Source organism: Cutaneotrichosporon cavernicola, assembly GCF_030864355.1.
Source record: "Cutaneotrichosporon cavernicola HIS019 DNA, chromosome: 4".
In the NCBI taxonomy this organism is placed as follows: domain Eukaryota; kingdom Fungi; phylum Basidiomycota; class Tremellomycetes; order Trichosporonales; family Trichosporonaceae; genus Cutaneotrichosporon; species Cutaneotrichosporon cavernicola.
This window is the reverse complement of record NC_083396.1, coordinates 1,424,678-1,451,676: the sequence shown is the minus strand read 5'-3', so window position 1 is coordinate 1,451,676 and position 26,999 is coordinate 1,424,678. Positions and strand designations below refer to the sequence as shown.

The 26,999-nt window shown below is 57.2% G+C and overlaps 8 protein-coding genes across 8 annotated transcripts; 5 read left to right on the top strand and 3 right to left on the bottom strand.

Moving 5' to 3' along the window:
• Window positions 1-1,184: 1,184 nt before the first annotated feature.
• On the top strand, window positions 1,185-2,840 carry CcaverHIS019_0405670 (uncharacterized protein; the record flags this gene model as incomplete). The annotated part of the gene is made up of 1 exon (XM_060600416.1): window positions 1,185-2,840. One exon carries the CDS (start codon window positions 1,185-1,187, stop codon window positions 2,838-2,840), a length of 1,656 nt encoding a protein of 551 aa, XP_060457012.1.
• A 518-nt stretch (window positions 2,841-3,358) lies between these two features.
• Window positions 3,359-8,094, top strand: CcaverHIS019_0405660 (uncharacterized protein; the record flags this gene model as incomplete). Its single annotated transcript, XM_060600415.1, has 6 exons — window positions 3,359-3,584; window positions 3,617-3,932; window positions 3,969-4,127; window positions 4,159-5,492; window positions 5,531-6,783; window positions 7,165-8,094. 6 exons carry the CDS (start codon window positions 3,359-3,361, stop codon window positions 8,092-8,094), a joined length of 4,218 nt encoding a protein of 1,405 aa, XP_060457011.1.
• A 93-nt stretch (window positions 8,095-8,187) lies between these two features.
• Window positions 8,188-9,149, bottom strand: CcaverHIS019_0405650 (uncharacterized protein; the record flags this gene model as incomplete). Its single annotated transcript, XM_060600414.1, has 4 exons — window positions 8,188-8,352; window positions 8,406-8,505; window positions 8,598-8,855; window positions 9,028-9,149. 4 exons carry the CDS (start codon window positions 9,147-9,149, stop codon window positions 8,188-8,190), a joined length of 645 nt encoding a protein of 214 aa, XP_060457010.1.
• Window positions 9,150-9,406: 257 nt separating this feature from the next.
• Window positions 9,407-10,668, top strand: CcaverHIS019_0405640 (uncharacterized protein; the record flags this gene model as incomplete). Its single annotated transcript, XM_060600413.1, has 8 exons — window positions 9,407-9,465; window positions 9,501-9,571; window positions 9,607-9,735; window positions 9,782-9,870; window positions 9,901-10,129; window positions 10,165-10,394; window positions 10,431-10,499; window positions 10,534-10,668. The coding sequence occupies 8 exons, from the start codon at window positions 9,407-9,409 to the stop codon at window positions 10,666-10,668; spliced, it is 1,011 nt and encodes a 336-aa protein (XP_060457009.1).
• Window positions 10,669-11,840: 1,172 nt separating this feature from the next.
• CcaverHIS019_0405630 (uncharacterized protein) lies at window positions 11,841-14,319 on the top strand (the record flags this gene model as incomplete). The annotated part of the gene is made up of 4 exons (XM_060600412.1): window positions 11,841-12,317; window positions 12,349-13,471; window positions 13,754-13,802; window positions 13,839-14,319. The coding sequence occupies 4 exons, from the start codon at window positions 11,841-11,843 to the stop codon at window positions 14,317-14,319; spliced, it is 2,130 nt and encodes a 709-aa protein (XP_060457008.1).
• A 1,655-nt stretch (window positions 14,320-15,974) lies between these two features.
• On the bottom strand, window positions 15,975-17,205 carry GPD (uncharacterized protein; the record flags this gene model as incomplete). Its single annotated transcript, XM_060600410.1, has 3 exons — window positions 15,975-16,602; window positions 16,652-17,006; window positions 17,175-17,205. 3 exons carry the CDS (start codon window positions 17,203-17,205, stop codon window positions 15,975-15,977), a joined length of 1,014 nt encoding a protein of 337 aa, XP_060457007.1.
• A 2,808-nt stretch (window positions 17,206-20,013) lies between these two features.
• Window positions 20,014-21,300, top strand: CcaverHIS019_0405610 (uncharacterized protein; the record flags this gene model as incomplete). The annotated part of the gene is made up of 1 exon (XM_060600409.1): window positions 20,014-21,300. The coding sequence occupies one exon, from the start codon at window positions 20,014-20,016 to the stop codon at window positions 21,298-21,300; it is 1,287 nt and encodes a 428-aa protein (XP_060457006.1).
• A 390-nt stretch (window positions 21,301-21,690) lies between these two features.
• CDC55 (uncharacterized protein) lies at window positions 21,691-26,766 on the bottom strand (the record flags this gene model as incomplete). Its single annotated transcript, XM_060600408.1, has 19 exons — window positions 21,691-21,851; window positions 21,887-22,211; window positions 22,254-22,319; window positions 22,354-22,512; window positions 22,545-22,640; window positions 22,679-22,939; window positions 23,382-23,542; window positions 23,578-23,773; window positions 23,806-24,060; window positions 24,929-24,985; window positions 25,032-25,070; window positions 25,122-25,305; window positions 25,344-25,605; window positions 25,644-25,808; window positions 25,846-26,142; window positions 26,202-26,319; window positions 26,376-26,408; window positions 26,495-26,592; window positions 26,685-26,766. The coding sequence occupies 19 exons, from the start codon at window positions 26,764-26,766 to the stop codon at window positions 21,691-21,693; spliced, it is 3,015 nt and encodes a 1,004-aa protein (XP_060457005.1).
• Window positions 26,767-26,999: the final 233 nt, after the last annotated feature.

Genomic DNA, 26,999 nt, shown 5'->3' with positions numbered 1-26,999 from the left:
TCTGTGGGGATGTAAAGTTATGGATTCCGAACACAAGCTTTGCGAGCTGAGCGTTGGACAGATGAAAGATGTAAGGAGCGGAGCATGAAGATGGAAGCGGAGCGAAGAGAACCAACGGGGAATATGGGCAGGAACGAGGAACAAGGTTTAGGGAGTTGGCATCTTGGACACAGCTGCTCACCTTTGCTAGGTACAATGGCTAGAAACTTTATATCACCACAAACTCCATGTTCGACGTGTCCGCATGGAAATTGGGATAGCATCTGCATAGATCAGAACTTTGTATGAATGGAGAGGCCTGGACTTGTTCTACGGGGGCTGAATTGCTAAGTCTGAACGAGATCTCAGTTGAGGGTGAAGGTGCATTGACTAGACGCGCCATCCTCACAACAACTACCACTCACAACCGTAACCTTGCTTTGGCCAGTCCCAACTTTGTACTCTGGTCTGGCGCTTTTTCTATCAATGGCCCTCCGTCCATCACTAGCACTCTACTCTACTCTACTCTGCTCTGCTCCCCATCGACCATTGACGGGCGCTAGTTGACGAAACATGTCAACGATAAGAATCGAGGTTTGGCGTTGGGCGGAATTGATCGTCCTGCCACTGTACCAAAGTCACCGCCTGATACCTACCCTACAACTTGACGCCTTTAAGCCTTCCGCCTTGTGCCTGCAGTGCCTAGCCACCTGCCGTCAGGGACCATTACAATCCCAGTGTTAGGAGTGTTAACATTTTCGACTTCAGGAAAAGAGTCCCCTAGTACCACACCGTCACTTTCTCTCGCTCTCAGTCTCCCTCAGTCTTGTATCCTAAATCAACCCGTTGTAATCAACATTCAAACTTCTCTATCTCTCCACGTACATCCACATTCTTTTTACACTTCACTCTGTTCAATTCAACTGGCATCATCCTCCATCCTCATCCCTCCTTCTCATCCTCATCCTCATCCCCATTCTCATCCTCCTCCTCCTTCTCATTCTCTTTCTCATTCTCATTCTCGTCATCGTCTTCTTCACGCCGCTTCCAATACATTCATCACCATTCACCACCCTGGCCTCAAGCCACCGAATCTAGTCCCTTGGCCCCACCCTATGTCCTACCCTGCGCCATCAGACGCTCCTCCACTGCACGTTTCTTCCTCATCCTCACCCATCCATCTTCTTCCTGTCGCCCATCCACCGATGACAGACCCCCGCCAACGCGCTCCGTTTGCCCACGTCAGCTCTTCACTCGACCTCCGCGGCTACGCCGACACACCTCCCAGCTCCTCTCCGGCCCGCTTCGGAAACAACCTCGGAGTACAAGGTGGCCCGGGCTTCTTTGCGGCTCCACCACCCCAGCAGCCGTCCGGGTTTGCGCGTGCCGCCAACGCGGCCGGCGCCGCGTTAGGCGGATTTGGCCTGGCTCGCAAGTCCACCGACCAGGGTATCGACACCAGCAACACCAGCTCGTTTGGAGATGCGCTCACGAAGCTGCAGCATCGCGCGAGCGCCCTTCTCAACGGCAGCGAGTCAGGAGGGAGAGGCATCGAACTGCCCTCCGTCCAGACGTTGAGGTTCGTGTTCCTCTGCATTCTGTGGTACGCGTCCAGCGCGGTCTCGAGCAATACCGGCAAGGTCATCCTCAACAGCTTCAAGTTCCCCCTAACGCTCACGATCGTCCAGTTTGCCTTCGTCTGCGGGCTCTGCTGGATCGGCTCGAGCCCATACCTCAAGTGGACAGCTCGGCTTCGGTCACCGACCCTTTCGATCATCCGTCACACGCTTCCCATGGCCTTCTTCCAGGTCGGCGGGCACATCTTTGGCTCGCTCGCCATCTCGCGCGTGCCCGTGAGCACTGTGCACACCATCAAGGCGCTGTCGCCATGCTTCACTGTTGCGACCTATGTCTTCCTCTTTGGCGTCAAGTACTCGCCCGCCACGTACCTCTCCCTCGTGCCTCTGACGCTCGGCGTCATGCTTGCGTGTTCGTTTGACATCTCGTTCAACAACATCGGGGGACTCATCTGTGCGTTTGGCTCGACCATCATCTTCGTCTCCCAGAACATCTTCTTCAAGAAGGTCATGCCATCTCCTGGCTCGAGCGGTTCCTCTGACTCGCCCCGCCTCGACAAGATCAACCTCCTCTTCTTCTCCAGCGGAATGGCGTTTCTACTCATGGTCCCCATGTGGCTGTACTATGACGCGCCGCGCCTCCTTGCGGTGTGGTGGGGCACAAGTGTGCTCCCTCCTACAACAGGCGACGCTTCGGCTGCCAAGGTCGTCTTCACCTTTGTTGTCAACGGCACGGTGCACTTTGCGCAGATCCTTATTGCGTTCGCGCTCCTCTCGTCCACGTCACCTGTGACCTACTCGATCGCGAGTCTTATCAAGCGCATCGCGGTCATCTGTCTGGCGATCATCTGGTTCAACCAGCCTGTCTACGCCGTCCAGGCCATCGGCATCGGCCTTACAGCTGTCGGCCTATGGATGTACAACGCCGCCAAGCGCGACGTCGACAAGGGCGAGAAGCGCATGCGCCAAGTCGAAGCACAGCGCGACGGCATGCTCCCAACCACTCGCGCTGACCAGCTCCTCCTCGATGGTGTGAGTGGCGCCAGCACTCCTGTCTTCGCCCCGCAGTACGCGTACGCGTCGGTCCCAGAGTTCTTGCATCCACCCCCTCCAAAGGATCACGCCTCCCCGCGCCCCGTGTACCACCACTTTGAGCCTGTCGCCATCAAGACGACGGCGCGCCCAATGTACCCCTACCCATCGCCGCCTGCGAGCACGGCGTCCTCGCCCCCGCTGGCCCCCCAGCGTGACGACCCTTCTTCGCCTGTCTTCGTGGGCGCATAGACCTAGACCCCATCGTTAATGGACCCTGTGGCTGGCGACCATTTGTCGTTTGTCACTCCACATACATACTAGACTGGAGATTCGAATCGTCTGCTTAGATGCCGCAGGCGTGTATATGCATTCGTTAACTGAATTGGGCCGGAAGCTGGTTGTCTGCTTCTCAGTAGCAGGAGCGTGTGGTTGTGTGGTCGCGTGGTCGTGTTGGGACATGGGGACGTGGGAGGAGGGGCCGTGGGGCGCGCATGTATTCAAGTGCGAGTACAAGGATGCGGATGTCACCCATGTCTCTGTTCGCTCACGATCGTTCGCTCCTAGACGCATTGGAAGTTCGTTCAAAGTGTGTGAATTACATTACTATATTAAATGAGTAGTATGACCAGTTAGTAGACTCGTAATCTGACGCGGAGATTCACCTTCACTCCGTGATGATGCAACCATATGACGACCACCGACTCCTAGTTAGGTTGGACCATCAACAACTCCCATTCACTCATTGTTCCAAACACTCACCATCCACCATGCGCGACCGCGATAATCCATACGCTCCGAACGCATTCGAAATCTTTCCCCAAAATGAGATGGATGCGTGGACTGCCAACATCCTCCGCAAGACACAGGGCATCTTAAGGGGTGTCGACCCATGGGCAGCGCCACCGCGTCCCCCATCTCCACTGCGCGCGCACACCCCGCCACTCCCTGTCACACCATACTCTGACTCCCCAGCAGGGGATGAGGGGTTTGATAGTAAGTGGCAAACTTGGATTGGCTGACGATAGAGCGTCGCCAGTATGAGCAGGGCAGCGGATACGAAGACAACGAGCAGAGCGATAGCGAGCTCGACGAGCTCCATGACCTCCCACCCCAGCACGAAGTAGAGCTCAGCGAGCGTGACGGGCGCGACGGCTCGGACGCCGAGTATAGCGAGTACAGCGAGTACAGTGGCGAACGGGAAGAACCTGTCGATCAGCGCTCGAGCAGCGACAGCGTTGTCGTGATTGGTGACTCTGACGATGAACCAATGGAGGAATACAGTGGGGGTGAATACAACAAGGAGGGATACGAGCAGGACGGCGAATACGAGGTTGGCGACGGGTGAGTCATACAGCAGCAACAATTGGCTTACCCCAGCTGCGAGCACGAGCCCCACTACGCGTACCCCCAGCACGTACCTCCAACCGCGGAGGAATACGGACAGTACGAAGAGTACGAAGAGGAGGAGGAAGAAACAGAAGAGGAGGAAGAAGAGGAAGAGGAGGAGATTGAAGAGGAAGAAGAGGAGATCGAGGAGTGAGTGCGTCCTTGGATGAGCTGACAGAAGATATTATGCTCCCCAATCCATCTCACAACAACAACGCACCCCTCCTGAGCCGTCACCTTACTATACCTACGCAGAAGGTGTGGAAGGATCGCCTAGCGCTCCGATCGAGTTGTCCTCAGACTCCGAAGGCGATGAGCCTCGGGAAGGGTACCACAATCCGATGGACGAGGACGACGACGAGGAAGACGAGGAAGACGAGGAAGACGAGGAAGACGAGGAAGACGAGGAAGACGAGGAAGACGAGGAAGACGAGGAAGAGGAAGTGGAGCTGGAGGACGAACACCCTCGCAACGACCGGTTGGACGACGGCATGGAAGTTGATTACGAGAGCGATGACGAGGTCGAATACGTCGGCGTCGGCGTCGGCGGTGAGGTGGAAGAACAGCCCGTAGTGGGTCCCTCCGACAACTACAGCGCGGACCCCGGCGCACAGGTGTATCAGGTCATGGAGTCTGAGGAAGAGGAAGAGGAAGAGGAAGAGGAAGAGGAGGAGCGCTCACCTACCCCTCCCCCGATCTGGCAGAGTGGACTGGGCCCGGGCGCCGCGTTCGGCTTCATGGAGCCTCCCACCGGCTTCGGCATTGCGACCGAAGGGGTGCCTGATAATGTCATTGAGGCCGTTCTCAGCCAGCTCCCACCGGAGATGTTTCCTCCAGCAAACTACACCGTTCCGCAAATCGATCCTGCTTTGGGCTCTCCGCTCGATGCGCCCGCGCACTTCCTTGCCGAATCCACGCAACAGGTCGCTGTCGAAGCCGAGACCTTCCCAATCGACCCGGCGCTAGTCGACATGGCCGTGGCTTCCGAGTTCATGCCAGAGAGCTCTACATCCGAGTTCATGCACAAAACCGCGACCTTCATTAGCGACGAGTACGGCCACTCATACGTTGCGGAGCACAGCCACTACGACGCGCAAGGCTACACTCACGACTCGCTCGAGTTCACGGAGGTCTTCGACACGGGATCGTACGTCGTGCAGGAGGCAGACGTTATCGAGACCCCAGGCTGGCCGTACGCAATGCTGCGTGGCGAGTCGAGCACGTCGCATGCGGGACGCGAGGCAAGCGTCCCGGTGCACGGGACGAATGTCGACGTCGCAATTGACCTTACTGCAGGTTCGGAAGCCGGTTCGCCTGCGCGCGAGCTCACTGAGCCTCACGATAATTCGAGCGAGGATAATGCTGGTGACGCGGACGAGAAGACGAAGATCCCCGAAGAGCGGGAGGACCGCATGGACGGTCGTGACGGTGAGGAGCCCGATGACGTCGAGATGGTGGAGGAGCGCGACGAGACATTCCCACCCACGCCGGAACTCATTGTGTTTACAGGCGACGGTACGTACACCCCACGTTTGGTTACTGAGACTATGTAGATGACACACCCCGAGCGGAAGCGAGCGAGGCCGAGGTGGAGGAGCCTGTTCCCGACGATGCTGCCCAGTCGGAGTCGGATGAGCCCAAATCCGCCGAGGAACAGCCACTCGACGTGTCATCGCCTGCCTCACACGTTCCCGAGACCGCTACGCCCGGGACGGAGGGCGCAGCCTCCCTCCTCACCCCACCGGCCGAACCAGCGCCTGAATCTGTTGCTCTGGAGATGTCTGAAGAGTTTCCGAATGGGACAGCGGAGCGCGAACGGCCCGCCGACGACGATGTGCCACAAGCTCCGCCGGATAATGGAGCTGTACACCTCGACAGCATTGAGATGGACGACGGGACAGCGAAAGAAGCCGCGATTGAGCCAGAGACTACACCTATCGAGCTCGATGAGGCTGGCCCCGAAGAGACCCTGCCTGCGGATCCGAGGGAAACCGAGATTGTCGAAGCTGAGTCTGCAGGGCCTGACGCTAAAGCTGTTGTCGAGCACAGCGCCACATCTCCTAGCCCCAGCGAGCCGGAGGAGGGAGATCGCCTTCTCGAATTCGCGACAGAACCCGAGCTGGAAGTCTCCGAGCCTCAAGACGAGGACGCCGATGAAGTGGCGACCGATGAGGACGCGCAGGAGAAAAGCGCTGAGGAAGAAAGTACAAATGAGGACGACGACGAGCTCTATGATGATGAAGAGGACGAGGGAGAGGAAGTCGTCGAGCTCGACGATGAGGCCATGGAGGTTGACCAGGAGGATGAGGCGATCATCGTTGATGAGGGAGACGAACTCAACCCCGCAAACGAAGAAATGGACGAGTTGGCCGCTGCCAACGAGGAGCCAGCAGTCGAACAACCTATCGTTGGAGCGGCGCTTCCTGTCATGACCGAACCCATCGTCCACCAGCCCGAGGAAGACGTGGAAGCCGATATTGCTTCCGGAAGCTCGTCGCCAACTATCCCAACCCCCGACTCTGGGTCGGACGAACTGGAGGGCACCAGCTCCGGCTCTGGCACACCAGACGAACAGGACGAACAGGAGACGCCCACAACCGAGAAAGTCTCCCCGGATATCATGATGGTCGGTGACGAGAGCACTGAGCTCCAGACCATTCCAGAGGTCGACGCCGAAGGTGGAGCGGGGATCGACGACGAGGCAGATGACGGACCCGAAATAGACGGCGCGAGCAGCCAGCCGACTGCCGAGCACAACGACACCGATGATGAGGATACTGGAGAGGCAACCGACACAGCGGTCACCGTGAGCCAACTGACTTCTGGACAAATGGAAGCCGAGGATGTGCTGGACGAAGATCACCTCGACCATCACTTAGCCGTCCGCAGTCCCACTCCGCCTCCTCGAGAGCTGACACCGCCCCCTCGAGAGCTGACACCGCCCCCTCGAGAGCTGACACCGCCTCCTCGCCGTCGACTCTTCCACTCTCATGCACCAAAGGTTGCCCCCGTTTATGCTGCGAGGGCAGCCTCTTCTACGCCTGCACCGCAGTCTCCGCTCCCACATCTTGACGTCTCCCCGGCAGGGTCTGCGACTTTCAAGCCAGCAGCAAGGCTGCGGAGGTGCTCTGATCACTCTGTCACGCGCTCTTCATCTCCGATCACGCGGCTACATTGCGGCTTCCAGAAGCTGCGGCTTGAGGCGCAGGGTAATGACGGTCGCGACTACTGGGTTGTCGTCGTCGTGCCGCACTGTGTGGATCACGGACTGATCAGGTCGGAGCAAGGCGTTCTCCTTGGTGACGCATCGGACGACGACTTGGATCGCGCAAACTCCGACGACATTCCCCGTCTCAAGCCAGAGCTAGGCTTCAAGCTAAATCGCGCCATCGGCTTTGAGTTAATGAGCGATAAAAATTGCCGCGGGGTACTCGAAGCAGGTGACGGTGCCCTCGAAGGTGTGCGTCTCAATCGCCATTCAGTACAAGTCGGTAGAGGCCGAACGCCAGGCCTGGGCACCCCCGGGCCTGCGACAGAGCACCTCACCCCAACAACGAGGCTTCGTCGCGTTAGTCGCGGCCGCAGTTCTTCTATCCCGAAGAGCACGACCGCCACGCCCTCGAGCCAAGGCGTCACGCCGTCGCCCGTCAAAGTCACGACGGAGCTCGCCAACGGTCGGGCGAGGAGGGTCACCCGCGCCAGCCTCGCCGCGGAGGAGGCCGAGAATAGCGCGTCGACGCCTATTCCCAACTCGCTCGGCCTCGAGACGGCGCCGGTTGCAGCGGGGACCAGGTCGCGCAAGCGCACTCTGGGACAGGATGACGCCCCGACGCGCGCGTCAGAGCGCCTCGCCAACCAGGCCGAGGGTAACAGCGCGGACAAGGGCAACCTCACAGACAAGGGCAAAGGGCGCGCGGCCGAATCGGCGTCACCAACCGCCATGCGGGCGCGGAAGCGCAAGGTCGAGGAGGACGACAAGCCCGACGCCTCACACGATTCAAAGCGCCACATGCGCAGCCAGACAGCTGAAGACGCTGAGCCTGCTCCCGCCACCAAGCGTCGTGGTGGCGGCTTCATAAGCCGCTTAACCGGCGGTATGTTCGGCGGCAAGCGGTGACGGGGGCTTGTTGTGACATGTCCGTGTCGTGTTCATTCTCCGTTGTCAAGAGTAGCTAGTGTACATGTAATTATTGCGTTACTTGGCCGCGGATTATTGGAGGAGAACCATGATCTCTTCACGGCCAGACACAGCGGCAATGTCGTGGGCAGTCTGTCCATCGGGGTCGAGAACGGACTTGTCCGCCCCGCGATCGAGGAGGAGCTTGACAGCCTCGACGCGCCCGCGATCTGCCGCAAGGTGAAGAAGAGTGAAGCCCTTGAAGTTAGGCGAGTAGTGGAGGTGTCGGTGGAAAGGTGGCTTGGACTCACGTATTCGTCTTTGCCATTGACGTTGGTGCCGTCAAGGAGTTTGGCTAATGCTTCGGTATCGCCTTGGCTCGCCGCGTCGTGCAGCGCGCTCGCGCTTGCGCTAAGATTAGCCTCCCTCTTTCCATCATCCTCCCAACCGATCCCTTTCCAGCCTCCCTCAACCACACCTTCTCTATCAACACCAAGACTCACTCTTCGTGCCCCTCCTCGCGCGCCATGACGCTCACACTAGGTCCGAACCCTGTCCCACCAGTCTTCCTGGGCTCCTCCTCTTCCTCATCTTCAGGCGACGCTGACGCACCAAGCCCTTTCCACCCAGCTTGACGCGCAGTCTCGACGTAGCGCGCCTTGGCGTCATCAGGCCGCCCAGAAAAGGCTGTCGCGACGCGACACCATGAATCGTGCTTGTGTCGTGCCTCAAAATGGAAGATGCCGGGGCGTTTGCCGGTGCTATTGTAAGCCAAGGACTGGATTTGTTTGACAAAGTTCACGTCGCTCAGGCCTCATGTCGCCTGTGCTCGTTCTCCAACAACTCTCTGCGTAAAAGCCCTCATCCCCTTCTCAGACAATGCTGCCACGTCCCGAGATCGTCCCTTGTCTCGCTCACGATTCCGCGACTCACGGACCAAACCCCGAATGGGCAAACTTGTACAGTCCATAGAGCTCGAGCTTTGTTTCGTTGTCGAGATGACCCCCATACGACGACGAAGTCAGCCAGTTGCTCGCATTCTCGAACTCGGACATGATGTTGTGGATGTGTGCATTGCTGGATGTCGAGAAATGGGGAGTCTTTTTGTTCGTCGCACCCAGCCAGTCCCCAGCCGGCTGACCTCGGGCCGTGCCTAGCAACCAACTGTGATGAATAGCGGGAGTAAATGGCGTACAAATGCCAACCTCCACACCAGCGACGCGCTGCGTCATACAAGTCGCTGTCAATCGCCATCAACCTAACCATCCTCTTCTCTCATCATCGCCATCATCGCCAGTCCACAGCACGCAGTATGGACAAGAATAGCGTCGTCGCCGAATCAGGTGCCAACTCTGGCCTCACTATCAACCTGTGAGCTATTCGTACGCCGGTAGCGCTCACACAAGCCACCCCCTCGCTATCCTCAACATTAGCGATCACTACACGCGCGTCAAGTGCACCGGGTCCACTGCGAAAAGTGAGCTACAGTTTGCCTATCAGAGTTAATAGTAGTGCTCGGCGCGATCCTCGGTACCCAGAACGGGCGCGATGTGTCGATGCAGAATTCGTTCGAGCTCACGCTCGACGAAAGCGACAGCACCAAGTTTGACGCGGCGTTCCTGGCGACGCGTCACGAGCTCTGTTAGTTCTAACCTGACATTGCTCCTCATCCGGGCCTAACGCACAGTTAGCCAGACATTCCCTACTCTCAGCGTTGTGGGGTGGTACACCATCGGTGCGGCGCCAACCCCAGGCGATGTTGCGATCCACGAGCAGGTGCGCAACCGCGCGGACTAGCTGACGTAGTTTATCAACGCCAACGAGTCGGGCCCTTCGTTCTTCGTCCTCTTCAACCCCGACATCCCCGACGGTGCCAAGACACTCCCATTCTCGGTGTACGAGGCGGCGCTCGAGGGCGAGAGCAGTGCTGGCAAGTTTGTGCGCCTCGAATGCGGAATCGAAACGGGCGAGGCAGAGCGCATCGCCGTCGACGGTGTGATCAAGGACGCGTCCGGCGAGGCGGACCAGACAGGCGGTGCGTGTGTGGGAAGCAGCTGCTGACATTGACAGAGGTCACCAGCCTCACTATGCAGCGCAACGCCATCGCAATGCTGTACGACCGCGCTCTTGTACTGCTGAAATACGTGTCGGGCGTCGTCGATGGTTGGTTGCAGACACGAAAGCTCCTAATTACCGCAGGTACTGCCAAGCCGGACCACGACATCCTGCGCCAGATCTCGGCGCTCGTCGCGACACTCCCAGTCATGGACGTAAACGAGCTCCACACAGAACTCGAGACCGTGAGATCCGTGACCGTCTCGTAGCTGACTGGTTAGGAGTACAACGACGTCCAGCTCACGACGTACCTCACCACTCTCCTACAGCAGCTTGAGGCCTTTGCAGACGTATGTTATTTGCACTTTGCAAAACTGACCACAGTACACGGACAAGCACCTGTCATTGCATGCCAGGGATTCGGACGATGTTAGTCTGGCTGCGCGCGCATTGAAGGCCTCCTTCGGCTACTCGAACAGCGGAGGACATGGACGCATGCGTCGTGGCTCTCGCCGGTAAGCGATTACTGCATCATGACTCATTGTAATGTTTGTGTGTACTGTTTATGGCAAGCCATTGTGGCTATATTTGCGGCGCGGGGCGCGAAGCACGGTGCATGGTTGTACCGCTGTCGATGTACCAATGATTGATGTGCTCTTGTACCCACAGTCATGATGTGAACAGACAATCCCAGTACGCAAGGGCGCCCTGCTCTGCGTATGGTCTCGAGATTCACTGGGTTCTATCACGTTTCGCTACCAGTTGGAACCAAACTCCTCGCATCACATCTTCGCTCCCCTTCACAAGTCGGCGCCAACACACCAGCGCAGACCAGAAGTCCGGTAAAGGGCTTGAAAAGGATATCGACTCATTGCAGGATCACGCCACATGGAGGTCCGGCTCGGTGGCCATCTGAATTGCGGAAAGGAAACAATTGTTACTATGTTACTACATCATGATTCTACCGGGCTAAAGGACAACTGCAACATGACTATGGTCTTGGAGTAAGGGCACGTCTGGTTGAGTACGCCATCAAGGCTGTTGGCGTCGGTTATCGTTGGGCCAAACGTGGCATCGCAGCGGCGCCCTTAAAGGAACAAAGAGTCGGATGAGGAGGGGACGCCGGCGAGGGCATGCTCCACCCTCCACGTGACGGTACAGTCCATCCACAGTCCGAGCTGAGGTCTTGTGATCACATTTTGTCAAGAACGGCTGAAACTCCATCGAGTTGGTAACGATACACGCAGAGTTCTGGCAGCAGGTCTCGGTCATCCTCTTGAGACCTCGAAAGCCGTTTTAGTTGGAGCAATTGGAGCCTGGCCAAATGGCAACAACAACAATGACGTCAGGATCACGTGGCCGATATTTGGTCGGTTATGCCTCTCTGCCATCGGCCATAAACCACCAGACAATCGAGATTATTGTCAACAGCACCTTAATCCTCCCGGCTTGCTTCCTCAACAGCAGCTCTTCACGATCTCCACCTTATGATCAGGTCCGCAAGGCCTCGTGTTGCCTCTTGTCCAGAACGCAGCCTTATCGTTTCATCGTTGGCGAGCGCAAGGCGTGTCCCCTCAATCCGCTCCGTATCTTCGGCAACGCCCACGTGGAACTCTGCCTCTCGTACCTTCTTCTCCTTCTTACCGTTTAACTTCTCTACGCCCTCGCCTCCACTCCCCGCTCCATCCAGGATGTCGACGGACGCGACGCAAGGCGCTGTTGTCACCCAAGAGGCTGCTACTGCGCAAGAGCATGTCGAGATGGAGCGCCTCGAAGTGCGATGGATGCATACGGGCGCCAAGCATCTGTCGCTGCCAATAGCGCCGATCACGGCTGTCGAGACAGCGTACAAGGCGTTCTCGATGGACGAGAGTAACCGCATTGAGATCGAGTGGGAGAAGCTTTCCGAAAGGCAGCAGGCCAAGATCATTCGCCAATGGGGAAGCGGCGACGGAGAGTGGAGCCCAAAGGAGCGTTCGCTGGACATCAGGCCCAAGAAGGTCGGCCAAAAAGCGGTAAAGGACGCAGATGAGGCCGATGACCATGTCTCTGAGGCGCCCTCTCCCCAGTCTTCCGCGGACAAAGCCGAGGTGTACAAGTCAATCATCGAGCGCGCGCGCACTGACCCAACCAAACTCGACGTGGTGCATGGCGTACCCGTGGCGCAGGTAAGCACTTCCCCTACCCAGCTGACAGCAGGACTCACTCTTTGAAGTTGACCTCGACACGCTGTCCCTGCATCCCGTCTTCTGGCCGCAGAGCGGACCACGTGTACCGGTCCTCCGCGGAACGTGGTATGTCGAGAACGAGAAGCGGCCATGTTCGTGGGACCTCGCGATCGAGCTTGAGAAGGCGTACCAGAAAGTCAAGCCGTGGCAACCGGCGTACAAGGAGGAATTGTACGCTGCGCGTATCCTCGCGTCCAACGGGGACGAAAAGCTCAAGTACGAGCTGCCGAATCGGTTTGGTGAAGGTATCGGCATCGTATTCGAGGATGCGGTGCGCGGCCGGCTGGTCACTTCGGGGGCGCTGAACGTGCTCTCGCGTGCGATCTGGTTGTCATTCGGCGAGGCCACTGGCTCGTACGTGTATCGTGGATACACGGCTGCCGAGGCCGCTCAAGCACCCGTCCCCATGGCAGCCCTGGCACCAGTGGAGGAAGACAGCGGGCCGCCCGAAGCCATTGCCAAGTCGCTCGCCAAGTCCGGCCACTCGACACCCGACCGTGAAGACGTTGATTCGGCGACCGACAAAAACAAGAATGACAAGTGGCCGAAATCTGCTGGCGAGTTCTTCGCGCGCGCCAAGAAGGAGATCGAGACTCGGCAAAAGTCAATTGAGGAACAGAATGTGCCGGTCACTCGCTCACACAACGACGACGAGCCGTGTACCGACCTGGTGCTGGTCATCCACGGGATTGGGCAGCACTTGGCCACGCAGTACGAGTCGCTCAACTTTATCTACGCCGCCAACCAGTTCCGGCAGGTGTTGCGGAAGCAGTCGGACGATCCGTCAATTTCGTCTGTGGCGGACAACCGCCGCTGCCAGGTATTGCCGGTGCAGTGGCGCACCAACCTCAACATTGAGAGCGGGAGCTCGGAGGAGGATGCCGCAAAGGAGGAAAGCAACACGTTCACATTTGCTGACATTACTATCGGCAAGAGCATCCCGTACGTGCGCGAGGTCACCAACTCGGTTCTCCTTGACATCCCGCTGTTCATGTCCGACCACCGGCTCAAAATGATCGAGGCCGTCTGTCAGCAGGCGAACAAGCTGTATCGCATGTGGGTTGCGCGCCACCCTGACTTCGAGAAGCACGGGCGTGTGCACGTTGTGGGCCACTCGGTGAGCAAAGGGCTGACGGCGGGAAGCTGATTGCTGCTTGGCTCCGCACTTGCGGCCCACATCCTGTCCAACCAACCGACGCTTGTGCCAAAGCTCTCGGAATTGCCCGCGGCTGCGATCGAGCAGGCTACGGACCGGTTCATCTTCAACACATCCAATCTCTTTCTGTGTGGGAGCCCATTAGGCATCTTTCTTGGCTTGCGGCAGTCGCACATTATCGCTCGATCTGGAAGAGAACGGACGATGAATTCGCTGCCAGACGAGGCAGAGCTCCACCAAGGCAACTTTGGGTGCATGGCTGTCGATTCGTGAGTAGCTGCCACCACTTGTGCTGCTGACGGCAGGGTGTACAACATCTTCTACTACACCGACCCGGTGGCGTACGCCCTAAACGCGACGGTCGACGTACGTGTCGGCAAGAAGCGCCCGCCCCTGGCTATTCCGTCCGTCACGGGCTCGTTCTTCCCGACCGTTGCACTCCCGTCTATGCCCGCTCTTCCCTCAATGTCTGGTGTGACCAAATACCTCCCCTTTGGTGGCGTATCCAAGTCCGAGTCCAAGCCGAAGAAGGACCTCAAACAGGTGGAGCTCAGTGAAGATGAACGGCTGGCCGGGACCCGGGGTGAGCGGCGCTTTTCTGCTCTCAACCCACGTGGTAGCGTCGACTTCTTCCTCCCCTCGAGTGGTGTCAACGACTATGTCGATATGCTTACAGCCCACTTGAACTATTGGGCCGACCCGAACTTTAGCGCGTTCATTCTCAATGAGAGTTTTACGACACCCGAGAATGACACGCAGACAGGCAAAGCGTCTGACGGGCAATAGGATGAGAGGAGGGTTTAGCGGCATACTGTAGCCGATTTATCTAGAATTCTATGACACTTGCTTTCTGTGCGTTGGCGCATTGTAGTGGTGGTTTTTGCTTGAGCCTACCGCCTCCAGTCTGCAGGTTGTAGGTCGTCCCTTGTCCGGTCCATGTCAATAAGCATGACCGCTTGCCTTGGATAGCCCATGTCCCTAGTCAAGCGCTGGAGCGACCGGAAGGAAGGCAAGACATAGGTTGACTCGCTTCGAGAGTAACTTACAGGGCGTATACAAGGACAGATAATTCAAACGGAACGCCATGTTAGATCGCGATCTTTCTCAGTCATTAGCAGGACTAAAAAGGACTCCATCACGTAGAAGTGGACTGTGAGGAGCGGAAGACCGCGTAGCTAATGACAACGGGGATGAAGATTCTCCTCCAGTCGTTATTCTCGTGACAACTATCTTCCACTGCCAGTGATCGTGCTTATCTGTTTATCCCATGCACTCCATGAGGAGCCTTTCCCAAAGGCCCTTCTCTCGAGTCTATCACCGCCTTTATTGTCATCATCGCATTCTTAAGATCCTCAAAGCTGTCTGTCTCCTGCGCCTCATCACCGCATCCTCCATTACATGAACTCTACTGCTACGAGCCTCTCATTTAAAGATTCTCCAGGCTTCAACTGCCATAAAGGATTATATCATCGTACTGATTTAGCAGAAGCAGCGAGAAAAGGACTGGGAAATTGGTTCCCATCGTGGGCGGCCAAGCAACAGTCGAGACTGGAAATGTAAGGTCTTCTCAATATAGTAATAGGACAATCTTAGCCTCATGGAAGGTTCAATTGGCGCAGCGGTTAGCGCGGCAGATTGCAACGTGGAATTCGGATCCCGTAAACATCTGTAGGTCCTTGGTTCAATTCCGAGATTGAACTTGTCCTTTTGCCATATGCACCTTGCCGTCTTTGCTACACTTGATTGGAACACGTGGACCTTCCTCCAGTCGCGTCGGAATCACCGAGTGGCACAGAGCCACATTGGCGCCGACTACCGAGGGGAGTGGTAGGCAGCCTCTCGTCACGGCAGGCGGAGCTTTGGGTCACCCGGCGCTCCTGGCCCCGACCCCGTCACTTCCACTGCCACTGACCCGTGATTTTCCGATCGGCGGGTTCTGCCGAGCGAAATGCGACGCCCGGTGTGGGGTCCCGGATCTGCCCTCACCCCTGAGGGCACTGACCGACCATGGCCGACACCTCCACCGGCTATTCCATGGTTGTGGTGTTCCGCCTGTTCCGCCCGACGGCGCGGTGCCTTTCCGGGGTACTCCTGCCATGGTCGGCGCGAGGAGCGCCGTGTATGTGCCGGCCCTCCGCACAGCGTGTTGGGGACCCGCGGGAGTCCCCGACGCCTACACGGGTGCCATGCCTCGATGGAGGGGTCCAGTGTATTGCGAGGGGAGCCAGGAGCGGGCACGGTACAGAGTGACCGCACCACAGCTTGGTGACGGGCGCACGAACATCTGTCGCGAGTGCGAGTGAGCTGGTAATGAGCCATGTCAGTGCGTAGTGCAAAAGGGACCTGTGATCCTAAGCAAGTGAGTATCTAGCCACAACTGCATTCGTCTGTGCTACTACTACTACTACTGCGACTCGAAAACCATGCTACATCCTAGAGAGTCACGCCGACTTGTCCTTCTTGGCAATGTAGGCGATGAGGTCGCAAACACGGCGCGAGTAGCCGTACTCGTTGTCGTACCACGAGATGAGCTTGACGAACTTGTCGTTGAGGGGGATACCGGCCTTGGCGTCGAAGATCGACGACTCGGTCGAGCCGAGGAAGTCGGTCGAGACAACCTCGTCCTCAGTGTAGCCGAGGATGCCCTTGAGCTCGCCCTCCGAAGCCTTCTTGATGACGTCCTTGATCTGGTCGTACGAAGCACCCTTGTCGAGGCGAACGACAAGGTCGACGACCGAAACGTTCGAGGTAGGGATGCGGAACGACATGCCGGTGAGCTTGCCGTTAAGCGAGGGGATGACCTTGCCGACGGCCTTGGCGGCACCGGTCGACGAGGGGATGATGTTGGCAGCGGCGCCACGGCCACCACGCCAGTCCTTGTGCGAAGGGCCGTCAACGGTCTTCTGGGTGGCGGTAGTAGCGTGGACAGTGGTCATGAGACCCTCGACAATGCCAAAGTTGTCGTTGATGACCTTGGCGAGGGGCGCAAGGCAGTTGGTGGTGCAGGAAGCGTTAGAGATGACCTGGTACTCGGGCTTGTAAGCCTCGAGGTTGACACCGCAGACGAACCTGGAGCGTCAGTGCGAGGCCATATAGACATCACGTCATGGGTACTCACATGGGGGCGTCAGCCGAAGGGGCCGAGATGATGACCTTCTTGGCGCCACCCTTGAGGTGGGCAGAGGCCTTGTCGGTGGTGGTGAAGACACCGGTGGACTCGACAACGTAGTCGGCGCCAGCCTTACCCCAAGGAATGGCAGAGGGGTCACGCTCGCCAAAGACCGAGATGGGCTTGCCGTTGACGACGAGCTTGCCGTCCTTGGTCTCAACAGTGCCCTTGAAGCGGCCGTGGGTCGAGTCGTACTTGAACATGTAAACCATGTAGTCGAGGTCGATGAAGGGGTCGTTGATAGCAACGACCTCGAGGTCCGGGTGCTCGATGGCGTTGCGGAGCACAATGCGGCCAATGCGACCTGGTCGCTGTCAGCTACCTTGTCGAGTGTGGGGTATATGGGCATGGGAAAAGAAGCCAGGGGACACCAACGTGACGTGGAAGACGTGCCAACGAGGATGAAGGGGACAGTGACGAAGGGGACAGTGACGAAGGGGACAGTGACGAAGGGTGAAGACAGCTTACTCACCGAAACCGTTAATGCCGACCTTGGTAGCCATGTTGATCAAGTTGTTTTGGGGGAAGAGGAAAATGGTTTAGAGAAGAGGATGTGGTGGAGAGAGAGGAAGAGACTGTCAATGAGCGCGGTTAAATGGTGTTCGGCTGGCCACGGTCAGGACGGGCAATAAGGGGGGCGGATGCTGACTGGTATGGCTTGACGGGTCATACAGGTCATGACCCGGAGCGAGTAGGAATGCGAGTAGGAGAGAGCGGTTGGTACCAAGTGGGATTAGCCAGCCTGGTGGGGATACCGTGGGTAGGTGTGGCTTAGTGCCAGAGGACGTGACTGGTTTGGGTTGGATTGGGGAGTCCATATGGGTATGGGGGTGGACGTACAGTATCTGGGGTTGGCAAGCCCCCGCGCCCCGCAAGCCTCGAGACCTTGACCGTTGTCCTCCGCCTCGGGACAACGGTCAAGACAACGGTCAACTAAGGACCTATGACGAACTGGCAACCCATCGACCCGATTCAACCGCGGTCAACAACCAGCGCTGCTGGGCGGCAGGATGGCCTAGACGGTCAACCGGCCAACCGACCGCCGGCTCTTGGTTCCTTAGTGCTTGGTTCCTTGGCTTTCAAGCTCTGGTCTTAAGGGTAACGGGGGGGGGGGGGGGGCGAGTTGCGTGCTAGTTGAGGGGACTAGGTAATCAAGGGTATACAGGGCAGTCGTCAGCAATCCTTTTTTCGTCCTTGGATCTTAGAATCCTTGGCTTTTGAGCCTTTGCCCAAAGCCTTGAGCCCTTTGTAGCTTTGTATGCTTTGTACTGACCTCATTGCCTCATTGCTCGACTTCCAACAGTTCTCTCACACTCTACAGGGCACACAGGGACGGGGGTCGATTTCCCACTATATCAAAAGGTGTCAAGGGATCAAGAAGATAGACCAACTGCCGGCGGCAATGGCTTTGGATCAACCAATCCCATTTTGGCATCCCCCACAGTTTTCCCACCATTGCCACAAGATTGTCATCAACAGATTATCAATAATATGACCCCCCCTTATCTCAAACCTCATGCCAGACATTCATATCTCATTTGCTCGTTTGCTCGTTGGTCATCCTTGAGTCTCTCTTTCCCTTAGTTGCACAGCTGCAGGCCGTCTCGTATCTATGGGACCCATGTCACTCGGTCCTCTCGGCGCGTTGGCCGATTCATCAACCAACGCAACGCAGACAGCCCGCTTTACACATTTTTCGTAAATGAGAGCGAGAGGACCTCGTCTTCCCCTCGCCCATCGCCGTGTCGCCAGTTCTCGCACTGTCCTCCCTCCTTCTCCCATGTAACACGCCACACGTCCCTCGTCCCTCTTCCCACACAGCACCTACATCTCCGTGCACCACTCCATAGCCGCTCGCCCTCACATTCGCCCCAACCATTGTTGTTCACTCTTGTTCGTGCCAGTTCCCACCTTGCCGAAGCAACATGCAGCACGATTATCATTGTCTGTGATCTGCCGGGACGTGTGCCTGCCGAGTGGGGGACCTGTTGTTGTTGTTGTTATTGTTGGGGGGGGGGGGGGGGGGGGGAGGATTGACGAGGAACAGTTCAACTGTGAGTCCGGCCACGCCAATTTGGGCATGGGGATGCCTAGCGCAATTGCCAGTGCCACGAGGTGAGCTATGAGCCAATAGGCATGAGCATTGCGCATTGAGCATTGAGCATTGAGCTCGCTGTACGCTGTAAGCTGTTGTGCCATTGAATAATGCTCTTGTGTGCCTTGTGTGCCTTGTGTGTGGTTCGACTTTTCATCACGTGACTGGCAAAACTGGTGTTTCTGTCTCACACTTTCCGGTCATCCATCTACATTCAAAACATCACTCAATTCATTGACACAACCCAGGGATCTCTCTCCCCCAATATCCCTGTAAACTGAATGGCACTGAGGCACGGGCTTACTAGCCTTCTAACAATTCAAGCCGAGCAACTCGCCAACCCGGCAGCTGGGCAGAACCCTAAGGGTCATCCAACCTAGAAGTGCTAAGTCTAACTCGCGTTTCTTCTTTCAACACCATTCACCAAGCCATTGGGACACAGGTGCATCAGAGTCCGAGGCAAGAGAGGGGCAAGGGAAGAGGGATCGCGTACACTCGTAAATGGGATAACAACACTGAGGTTGGTCTTGATCGCTTCTCATCATCTACACTCACTTGTTCTCGAGACTCGTTTGCCTGGATCGCAATCACCACATCGCGTTACCCGCAGAGTAGTTCTGACTCACATCCATGTTCCTCGGCTTCAAGCAGTAAAATCCTCCATCACCTTGACGCTCTTTGCCTGCCGTCCCCATCTCCCATCTCTCCTACCCACCTTGTCAGCGAAAGCTCTCTGTTCACATTATCTTCCTCATATCCGTCCTCCATCAGCGTCATGCCTCCTCATCTCGCGCTAGCAAAGCGTGGCAACTGCATTCTTCGAGGCAAAGTAGGTCCACACATCTCTTTTCCCCCTAACAGCAGTGGTCGCCCATCAACCCAAACCGGCCAGCCTGTCTGAGCCGCGACGACGAGATAGCGATCATGATCGTCGGAGTGATAGGTAAGCAGTGCTTTGATATCACTAACATCAGGTGGTCTAACTCTCGCCTGGTGTATGTCTGTTTGGCTCTGGTGGGCTTGGCGCTCGCGCCAGCGCACTCGGCGTCTGCAAGGAACCATCCCGGCATTCCCGCCACTCAGAGGTATCTTTAGTAGACTCAGCGGATCAAGTGGCACACACTCGCCCCCTTCAACCCAGGATCACGCGTCGTATCCACTCCATCCCGCTTCTGAAGAAGAGAACACGTGTCGCTCATACGCATTCCAGCCCGACATGGCCACGTCACGCCCTATGATGGAAGCCCGCTTTTCCCTCCCTCTTCTCTCTGCCGGTGGCGACCTCCTCCCCGATCCAGCCGCAATCGCGCGCGTCAACCGACAGGCCTCCCTCCCCGAAACACCTGAGCGCGCGCTGCCCATTACCCCTGTCCCACAGTGCAATATCACCAAACCGGTGCGCGTGTTCTACGAGGCTCGCGATGTGTACCCCCAGACGAACACCACGCGATCTGTGTCTCCTGGCACCGTTATCGAGGATGACGTATTCGCTAACTCACTTGTCCGTTCAATGGTCGGCAGTGGGCGTAGCCAGCAGCCTTCGACTCCCTTGCGCGGAGAGTACTCACAAGGGCTCGAATACCAACCCTACGGGTACCAAGCGCAGTCTTACTCTCCTGTACCTGGCTTCAACTCCACGTATCGCAAGGTATCTACAACACCGACCTTCGAGATGGACCCCCTGCAGGCCAACGCCTCGCAGCCATCATCTCCGCTACCGTCACCGACTATGCTCAGGCACCATGGGTACACGCAGGTGCCATCGGAAAGCTTACTTCGTTCTCCGCTCGCATCGCCCACGAACTCGAAGATCACCAGTCGCTCCCTCCGCAGCTCCCTTCGCATCCCGCCTTCTCGCTCAGAGTCGAGGTCGGTCGAGAGCCATGGCTCGTCTTTAGTTCAACGTGCACCTGGACCTTTCCCGTGGGCAGCATCGGCACCCACCACTAACCCCTCGCACTCCGCATCAAAATACATGTCGCCGGTCGCTAGTCCTTCCCGCCAACCCAACCACGTCATTGTGGCCAAGGACCCTGTGACAGGCCGACCCGATGTTGCAGCTCCTCCCATTAACAAGCCGCCAGCCATCCTGGCTGCGCCGACCTCGGGGCTGGTGCCGTCCACCATGACGCGCGTCCTCAACCCCCCAACACGCAGCTCTTCGCATGTGCCTGCCAAGGATCCTCAACCCCAGCTCCGTGGGCCTGTCGCTGAGAGAAGACACTTGCCCCTCCAGGCGCCGAAGCCCAGCACCCCACCCAAACAGCTCCTCTCGCAGCGCGCCATGAAGTTCGACACCTTCTCAGAGTCCGGCGACGGGCATAACTCCCTCTCATCTCGGCGCCAGGAGCGACAGGAATTGAGTCCCTGGGCCTCGCTGTCCCTCGTTGGGCATGTTGTCGACAGCGACCTCACGCGTCACCACAAACGGCTGGCGGAGAGTCTATCGGCGCCCACCCATGCTTGGGAAGAGAATCTGCGCAAAGACCGACGCGGCGGGTAGGCTAGGGGAATGCCGAATGACGTGGATGACCTAGCACCAAGTCTCCCTGAGGGGATTTGGCTGCGCAGTCCCATGTGAATCACCAGCGGATGTCCACTGACACGACTACAAGCAGGCAATGCAATCACGTCGACGATCTCCAACCCGTTTGGACAAGTCGACGCACACCACACACCATCCTTCCCCACACTCTCTTCGTGGCCAGTAATTCCCGCCTAATGATCCGACTGTACTATGGTTCGACCACCAAGACCCCTGGCACTTTCTGATCTGTTGCACTGGATACTCTGCCCTACGTTGTATCATGTACCACAGTCTCTGTTGTAGCTGAGATGCGGCTGTTAATAGACATAACGGCACCCATGAAGTGGACATCCCGTTCCGGTGCATCTAAGATGATGTTGCAAGAGAATTCTGTGCTGCAAGCTGGTCAAAGAGGTCGTCCGCGACTTGCTGTGGTGTCGAACGCTGATCTCGTGACTTTTGGACAAAGCTGACCATAATCGCCATCTGCTCCTTCGTAATCCAAGTTGAATCTTGTGGTGGAGCGCCTGCGTCAGTCTTCGTTCGTGGTCCGGAAACCTACTGTTTCGTGGTCCCGACGGAGAGAGGAACTCGTGGTCGAGCAGCTGTGGGATCGTGAGTCGTCTGACCTTATGGTAGTCAAGACATCCTCGCATTGTTGCGATAGCCTCGCTTGGGATGGTGACAGCTGTCTGTGTGGGTGGGGAGTCAGACATGCCCGGCGGACTGAAAACGGCTGTGAGCGGGTAGTCGATCCGGTGGGTTGGGTCGGCGATCTTGTTCATCTTGGACAATGGACCCCCCGGTATTGCGTGGAATGGTGGGTTGCCGTAGACCATCTGGTAGAGAATACACCCGAGCGACCACACGTCACTGGGGTACGACAGCTGCGCGTCAGTCGCAACACCTATATCCAGGAGCTAGCTAACCTTGAGGACCTTCTGATTATTCATGCGTTGAATGGCTTCTGGGGACATGTAGTTTACAGTTCCGATCTCGCCGTCAGCGTACACCAACACATTTACCCACTTGCTGATCTCGCTGGATGTTGACAGTGTCATTGGCGATGGCCTTTGCGATACCAAAATCGATGATTTTCAAGCGGCCCTTGACGAGCACAAAGTTGGCCGGCTTGAGATCCGTATGAACAACGTTCTCAGCGTGTACCGCCTGTACGGCCTCTAACATCTTGTCGTCAGGGCTGACCATAGGTGACATACCTGTTGCCAGTATAGCCCGACAAAGCTCATGTTGAGCGGCTTGTATCTCTGCTCGTCAAGCAGAGCTGCAAAGTCAATCTCGCCGCATTCCATGACCTGGACGTCAGCTGTCGAGAACAGCCCTGTTATGTTACCATCATGAGCAACTTGGGCCGACCGCTTGAGTTGAAAGTGATCTGATGGTCGATGAGCTGGATGATGCGGTCGTGGCCGCGGAGGCGCCGGAGCAGCTCAATCTCGTTGGTGTAGCTCTGGTACGTCTCGGCATCTGCACGTTCTAGGCCTACGCGCTTCAACGCGTACACCACGCGCTTCGTGTGGCCGAGCACAGAGTAGACCTTGGACGAGCCGCCTCGGCCTAGGATGCCGAGGCGGTCGTATCCCTCGCTGTTTACCTGTGTGTTAGATTGAGCAGGTATAGCCGCATCATACCAAGAAGACCCTCTTTGTTGGTGGAGCGGGAGCTGGAGCGGATGCAGACACTCTCGTCTCCTGGTTTGTGGCGCCGGATGAGGGTGCTGGGTGGGAGGGATATTCTGATGGAACCGTTGGGGGAGGCACTGGCACAGGAGCGGAGGGGGCGGGGCGCGACGAACGAGGGGGCGGATGGGTATCAGCCGGCAGTCCTCGTCTGCTAGGAACTGTCGCGTTCGATGGAGGTGTGTACTCCGCGTCTCGGTTCGCCTTACGCATCCCATGCCCCGGCGCCTCAGAACCTTCCCTGCCGTATGTTAGCCGGGTAGCAGGCGGTGAAGCTGTCAAAGGCGGCGGAGAGGCTGGCTGCTCATCGCGCCGGGAGCTTGGGCGATCCTCCTCTCGTCGTGAGGCCTCGCGCACCTCTTCCCGTCTGGGAGGTGGGGACCGATAGCGTGCTGGTGGCGGTGACTCGCGATGCGGGCGGAAGGTCTCTTCTTCCACCTCATGGTCCAGATGCTCAACAGACTCGTGCCGCGTTAGAGCCGAGTCCATGGACGCGTCTGTTGACACTGGGGACCCCTCTGCATCGTCAGTATCCGCTTCCAAACAACCTCACCAGGTGCTTCCGGCTCGGCACCCTCGTGATCGGCGCGCGCGATGCGCCGAGCTGGGCCGCCGAAGCGCGATAGATTCGATACTGGCTTGTTCGTCCGGCGTGCAGACGAGATAGTGCCTAACGTTCTCTGAGTCAGGCCCGGAGTGACAAATGTGTTGCGAGTGCGCTCCGCTCCGGGGTCATCGCGGCTCTTGAACTGACGTTAGTCAGTTCCATCACTCTACTCACAGTGGAGGACGAGGACTCATCGAATCTCCCAGAGTTGGAGAGTGTGGAACTGGACAGGGGAGCCGATACTATGCGCGGATGTGCCTTGATGATAGAGGACCGGCTGGCATCGTCGAGTTCCGACGCGCTGTGCGTTGACGGTAGTGGTCGCAGCGGTTGGAGATGGTCACTCGGGGGCGTCGAGGTTGACGACCACGCAGGAGACGAGTCGTGCGAGGGCAGTGTGCGCGACCGCTTGTCAAAGTACGAAGGTGGCTGGAGTCAGTTGTGCGGCGACGGCACTTGCCTTCTCGAACGACTTGGTTGTGGGCGGCGTGGCCGAGCTGGGTGCCACTCCAGATCGGCTACCAGTTGCTAGCCAGTCAAAGTGAAAGTCAGGCGTCTCGACTTCGAACGACTCATCTTCGCCGTAGATAGAGTCGACCGTCACAGTGTTTGTGAATGTTGGCTTAAGAGGTGTCCGTGGTGATTCCGACATCGCTGAGATGGGCTTCGGGCAGATCAGGATTCACTTGATGGCAAGCTGTCACCTTCCCTCCTGTGCCCGAGAGGATATAGCCGTCAAGTAGCACACTGTACGTGCACAAACCGGGGCAGTATGGCGCTTGAGAGGAGGCGGAGAAGACTGAGAGATCAGAATGAGTAGATGTAAAGTTGTTCGAAAGTACGCAAGGTGCGTGCGATTGACAGTTGACGGCAGGCGATGAGGTCCAAGGGGTGGTTTAGGTGGCCAACACGTGACTTCAGGCATTGTTTATGTTCGGAACCAAAAGTGTCCAACTTCGAGACTTCACAGATATTGCCCTGACTTCCTGAGATTGCAGGGCTTCGGTAATCTGTGAGCTGTCAACACTTCATTGCATCCAACAGCGAGCAGCGAGCAGCGAGCATTCGCGCATTCGACTGCGTCATCTACTACACGTGGTTCATCTTCGTGCTTTACTACTACTGACTGCTTCTTCCTAGCCTGGGCCATCGTCCTCATAGCCCACTCGACACCCTGCCACCGCTGGAAAATCTCGACATCCACGGGGCTCACGTCGAATCTAGTGTAAAATAATGACCAAGTTGGTGGGGTATCTTGATGATGACGGATGCTTATGAAAGAGTGGAGTATAAGAACCTGGTGGTCAGTGACGGGTGGGGACGGATGCGCGTACAGGTTGTTTGTCGCGGCGATCTGGAAACGTCAGCTCCGTTCCCGGCGTGGATGCGGTGGTACTCACTGCAATGGTGTTCTCCCTAGGGTGCCAGCTGCCGTGCAACTTGAAGAACGTCAGCACTACTTGCACCGGTAAGAACCACCCAGCACTCACAATCTTCTTGGCAAAGTCGATGCCCTCGGTCTGCATGCCCTCCTTCTTGCCTGGCACTTTGCCGCGTGCCCCACCGATCTTCTTGGCCTTGAAAGCCGACTTGTCGGCCTGCAGGACCACATCGTTGTCGCTGTTGACGTCGTAGATCCGGAAGTAGTTATGGTACGAGCCAGTCATGACTTGGCTGCAAAGTCAGCTGCTGAGCGTCTCAGGGTTACCCACCTGCCGTCTCCACTGAAGGTGCACTCGAATTTGTCGAAGATGCAGTCGTTCTCGTACAGGTCGCACAGCTTCTGGCGCAAGTGATCGTGGATGTTGATCGTCTTGACGGGCTTGTTCTCCATGTTCAAGTCCCAGATCTTGAGCGTCAAGTAATCTCGGGACAGAATGTAGCGCCCGTCGCGTGAGAACTTGACGTCCGAGATGGACGAGATAATCTCGGAGAAGAACGACTTTTGCGACGGGTCCTCCTCCTCCTCGAAGACTGCCTTGTCAGAACCGAACGGACATTGCGGTACCCACGCTTCGCGTGCTGGTCGCACAGAGCCGATTCCCGCATGTCTGCGAGTTTAATGGTTCCCTTGGAGCTCGAGTACATGAAGAGGTTGCAGTGGATGGGGTGGAACTCGGCAGCGGTGATGACTTCGGTGAGCTCCTCCATATTGACCGGCTTGATGTCGACAATGTCTAATTTGTCAGCTTGGTTGATCGCACGTCGACGTACTGAAGCTCTGGTCACTGATGTTGAGGTTCCACAAGTTGATCCGCAGGTCATCGGCAGATATGTACGTCTCGCCGTCCGAATTTACGGAGATTGAATTGATGTGGTAGGCATGGGCGTTGGCATACACTTTGCGGGGGACAGCAGCAGTGATCGAGTCGTGCGTCGTCATCCGCGGGAGTCGCAGCTGAGGCTGTACAGCGCCCACGGGCCCACCGCCAGTAATGTCCTGGCTGTGGTTGTTCTCCGCAACGACCTTGATCTGCTTGTCGAACACTTTCCAGAGCTTGATTGTCTTGTCTGAAGATGATCAGCTTGCGTCGCGCCCGATCGCGCCACGCCATCGCTCGCATGCTCACCGTTCGTGCTCAGGAGAAAATGCGCAGCATTCTGGCGCTTGCACCACCGGATGCGGTTGATCTTCTCCTCAATCTCAAGTGACTTGAGGTAGTCAAACTCGGGCTCGTGTGACTGGAACTGTGGGGCTGTTAGGAGACGACACCTGGAAATCAAAACAACAACAAGTGTCGCACCTCTGTATAAAATTTGTACTCGCATCCCTTCTTCTGCGAACAGTCAGCATCGGTGAGACAGAATGGGAAAGCCTTGTGGGGAGGAGGATGGCGCGTGCGGCGACGAGGCTGAAGCGTACCTGTTCGTTGCGCTCGAACAAAACGACACGGCCACCCTTGTCTCCGGTCGCGAGGTAGTCGCCAGTGTGGTCAAACTCGACGGTGGAGATGATATCGGCTGCAGGAAGGCATCAGCGAACTCATGGAACAGCGGGGATGGGGAAGAAGGCGGGGTTGATTGTGGTGGTGGTGTGGTGGAAGTGCACGAACCCTCTGTGATGTCCTCAACTTCGCCCTTGTCTCCGAAACACTGGGCAAAGCGCCATTGGTTTGTCGTTGCCTCTGGATCCATGACAGGCGGGGAGGATGCCACGGTCGATCGAGGAGAAGTGACGAGAGTGGTCTCGAGTGATCCTTATGTAGATAGGATCGACTGAAAAGGAGGGGAGAGGTGGTGACTCGGATGAAGAGTGAGATGAAAGGATGATGACCTATGCGGAGGAATCCAACAGTGGTGGGGTGAGCGAGTGGAGGCTGTTTTGTCGGCTAGTGGTAGGTGACGCTTGTCAAAGGATGTATTAGACT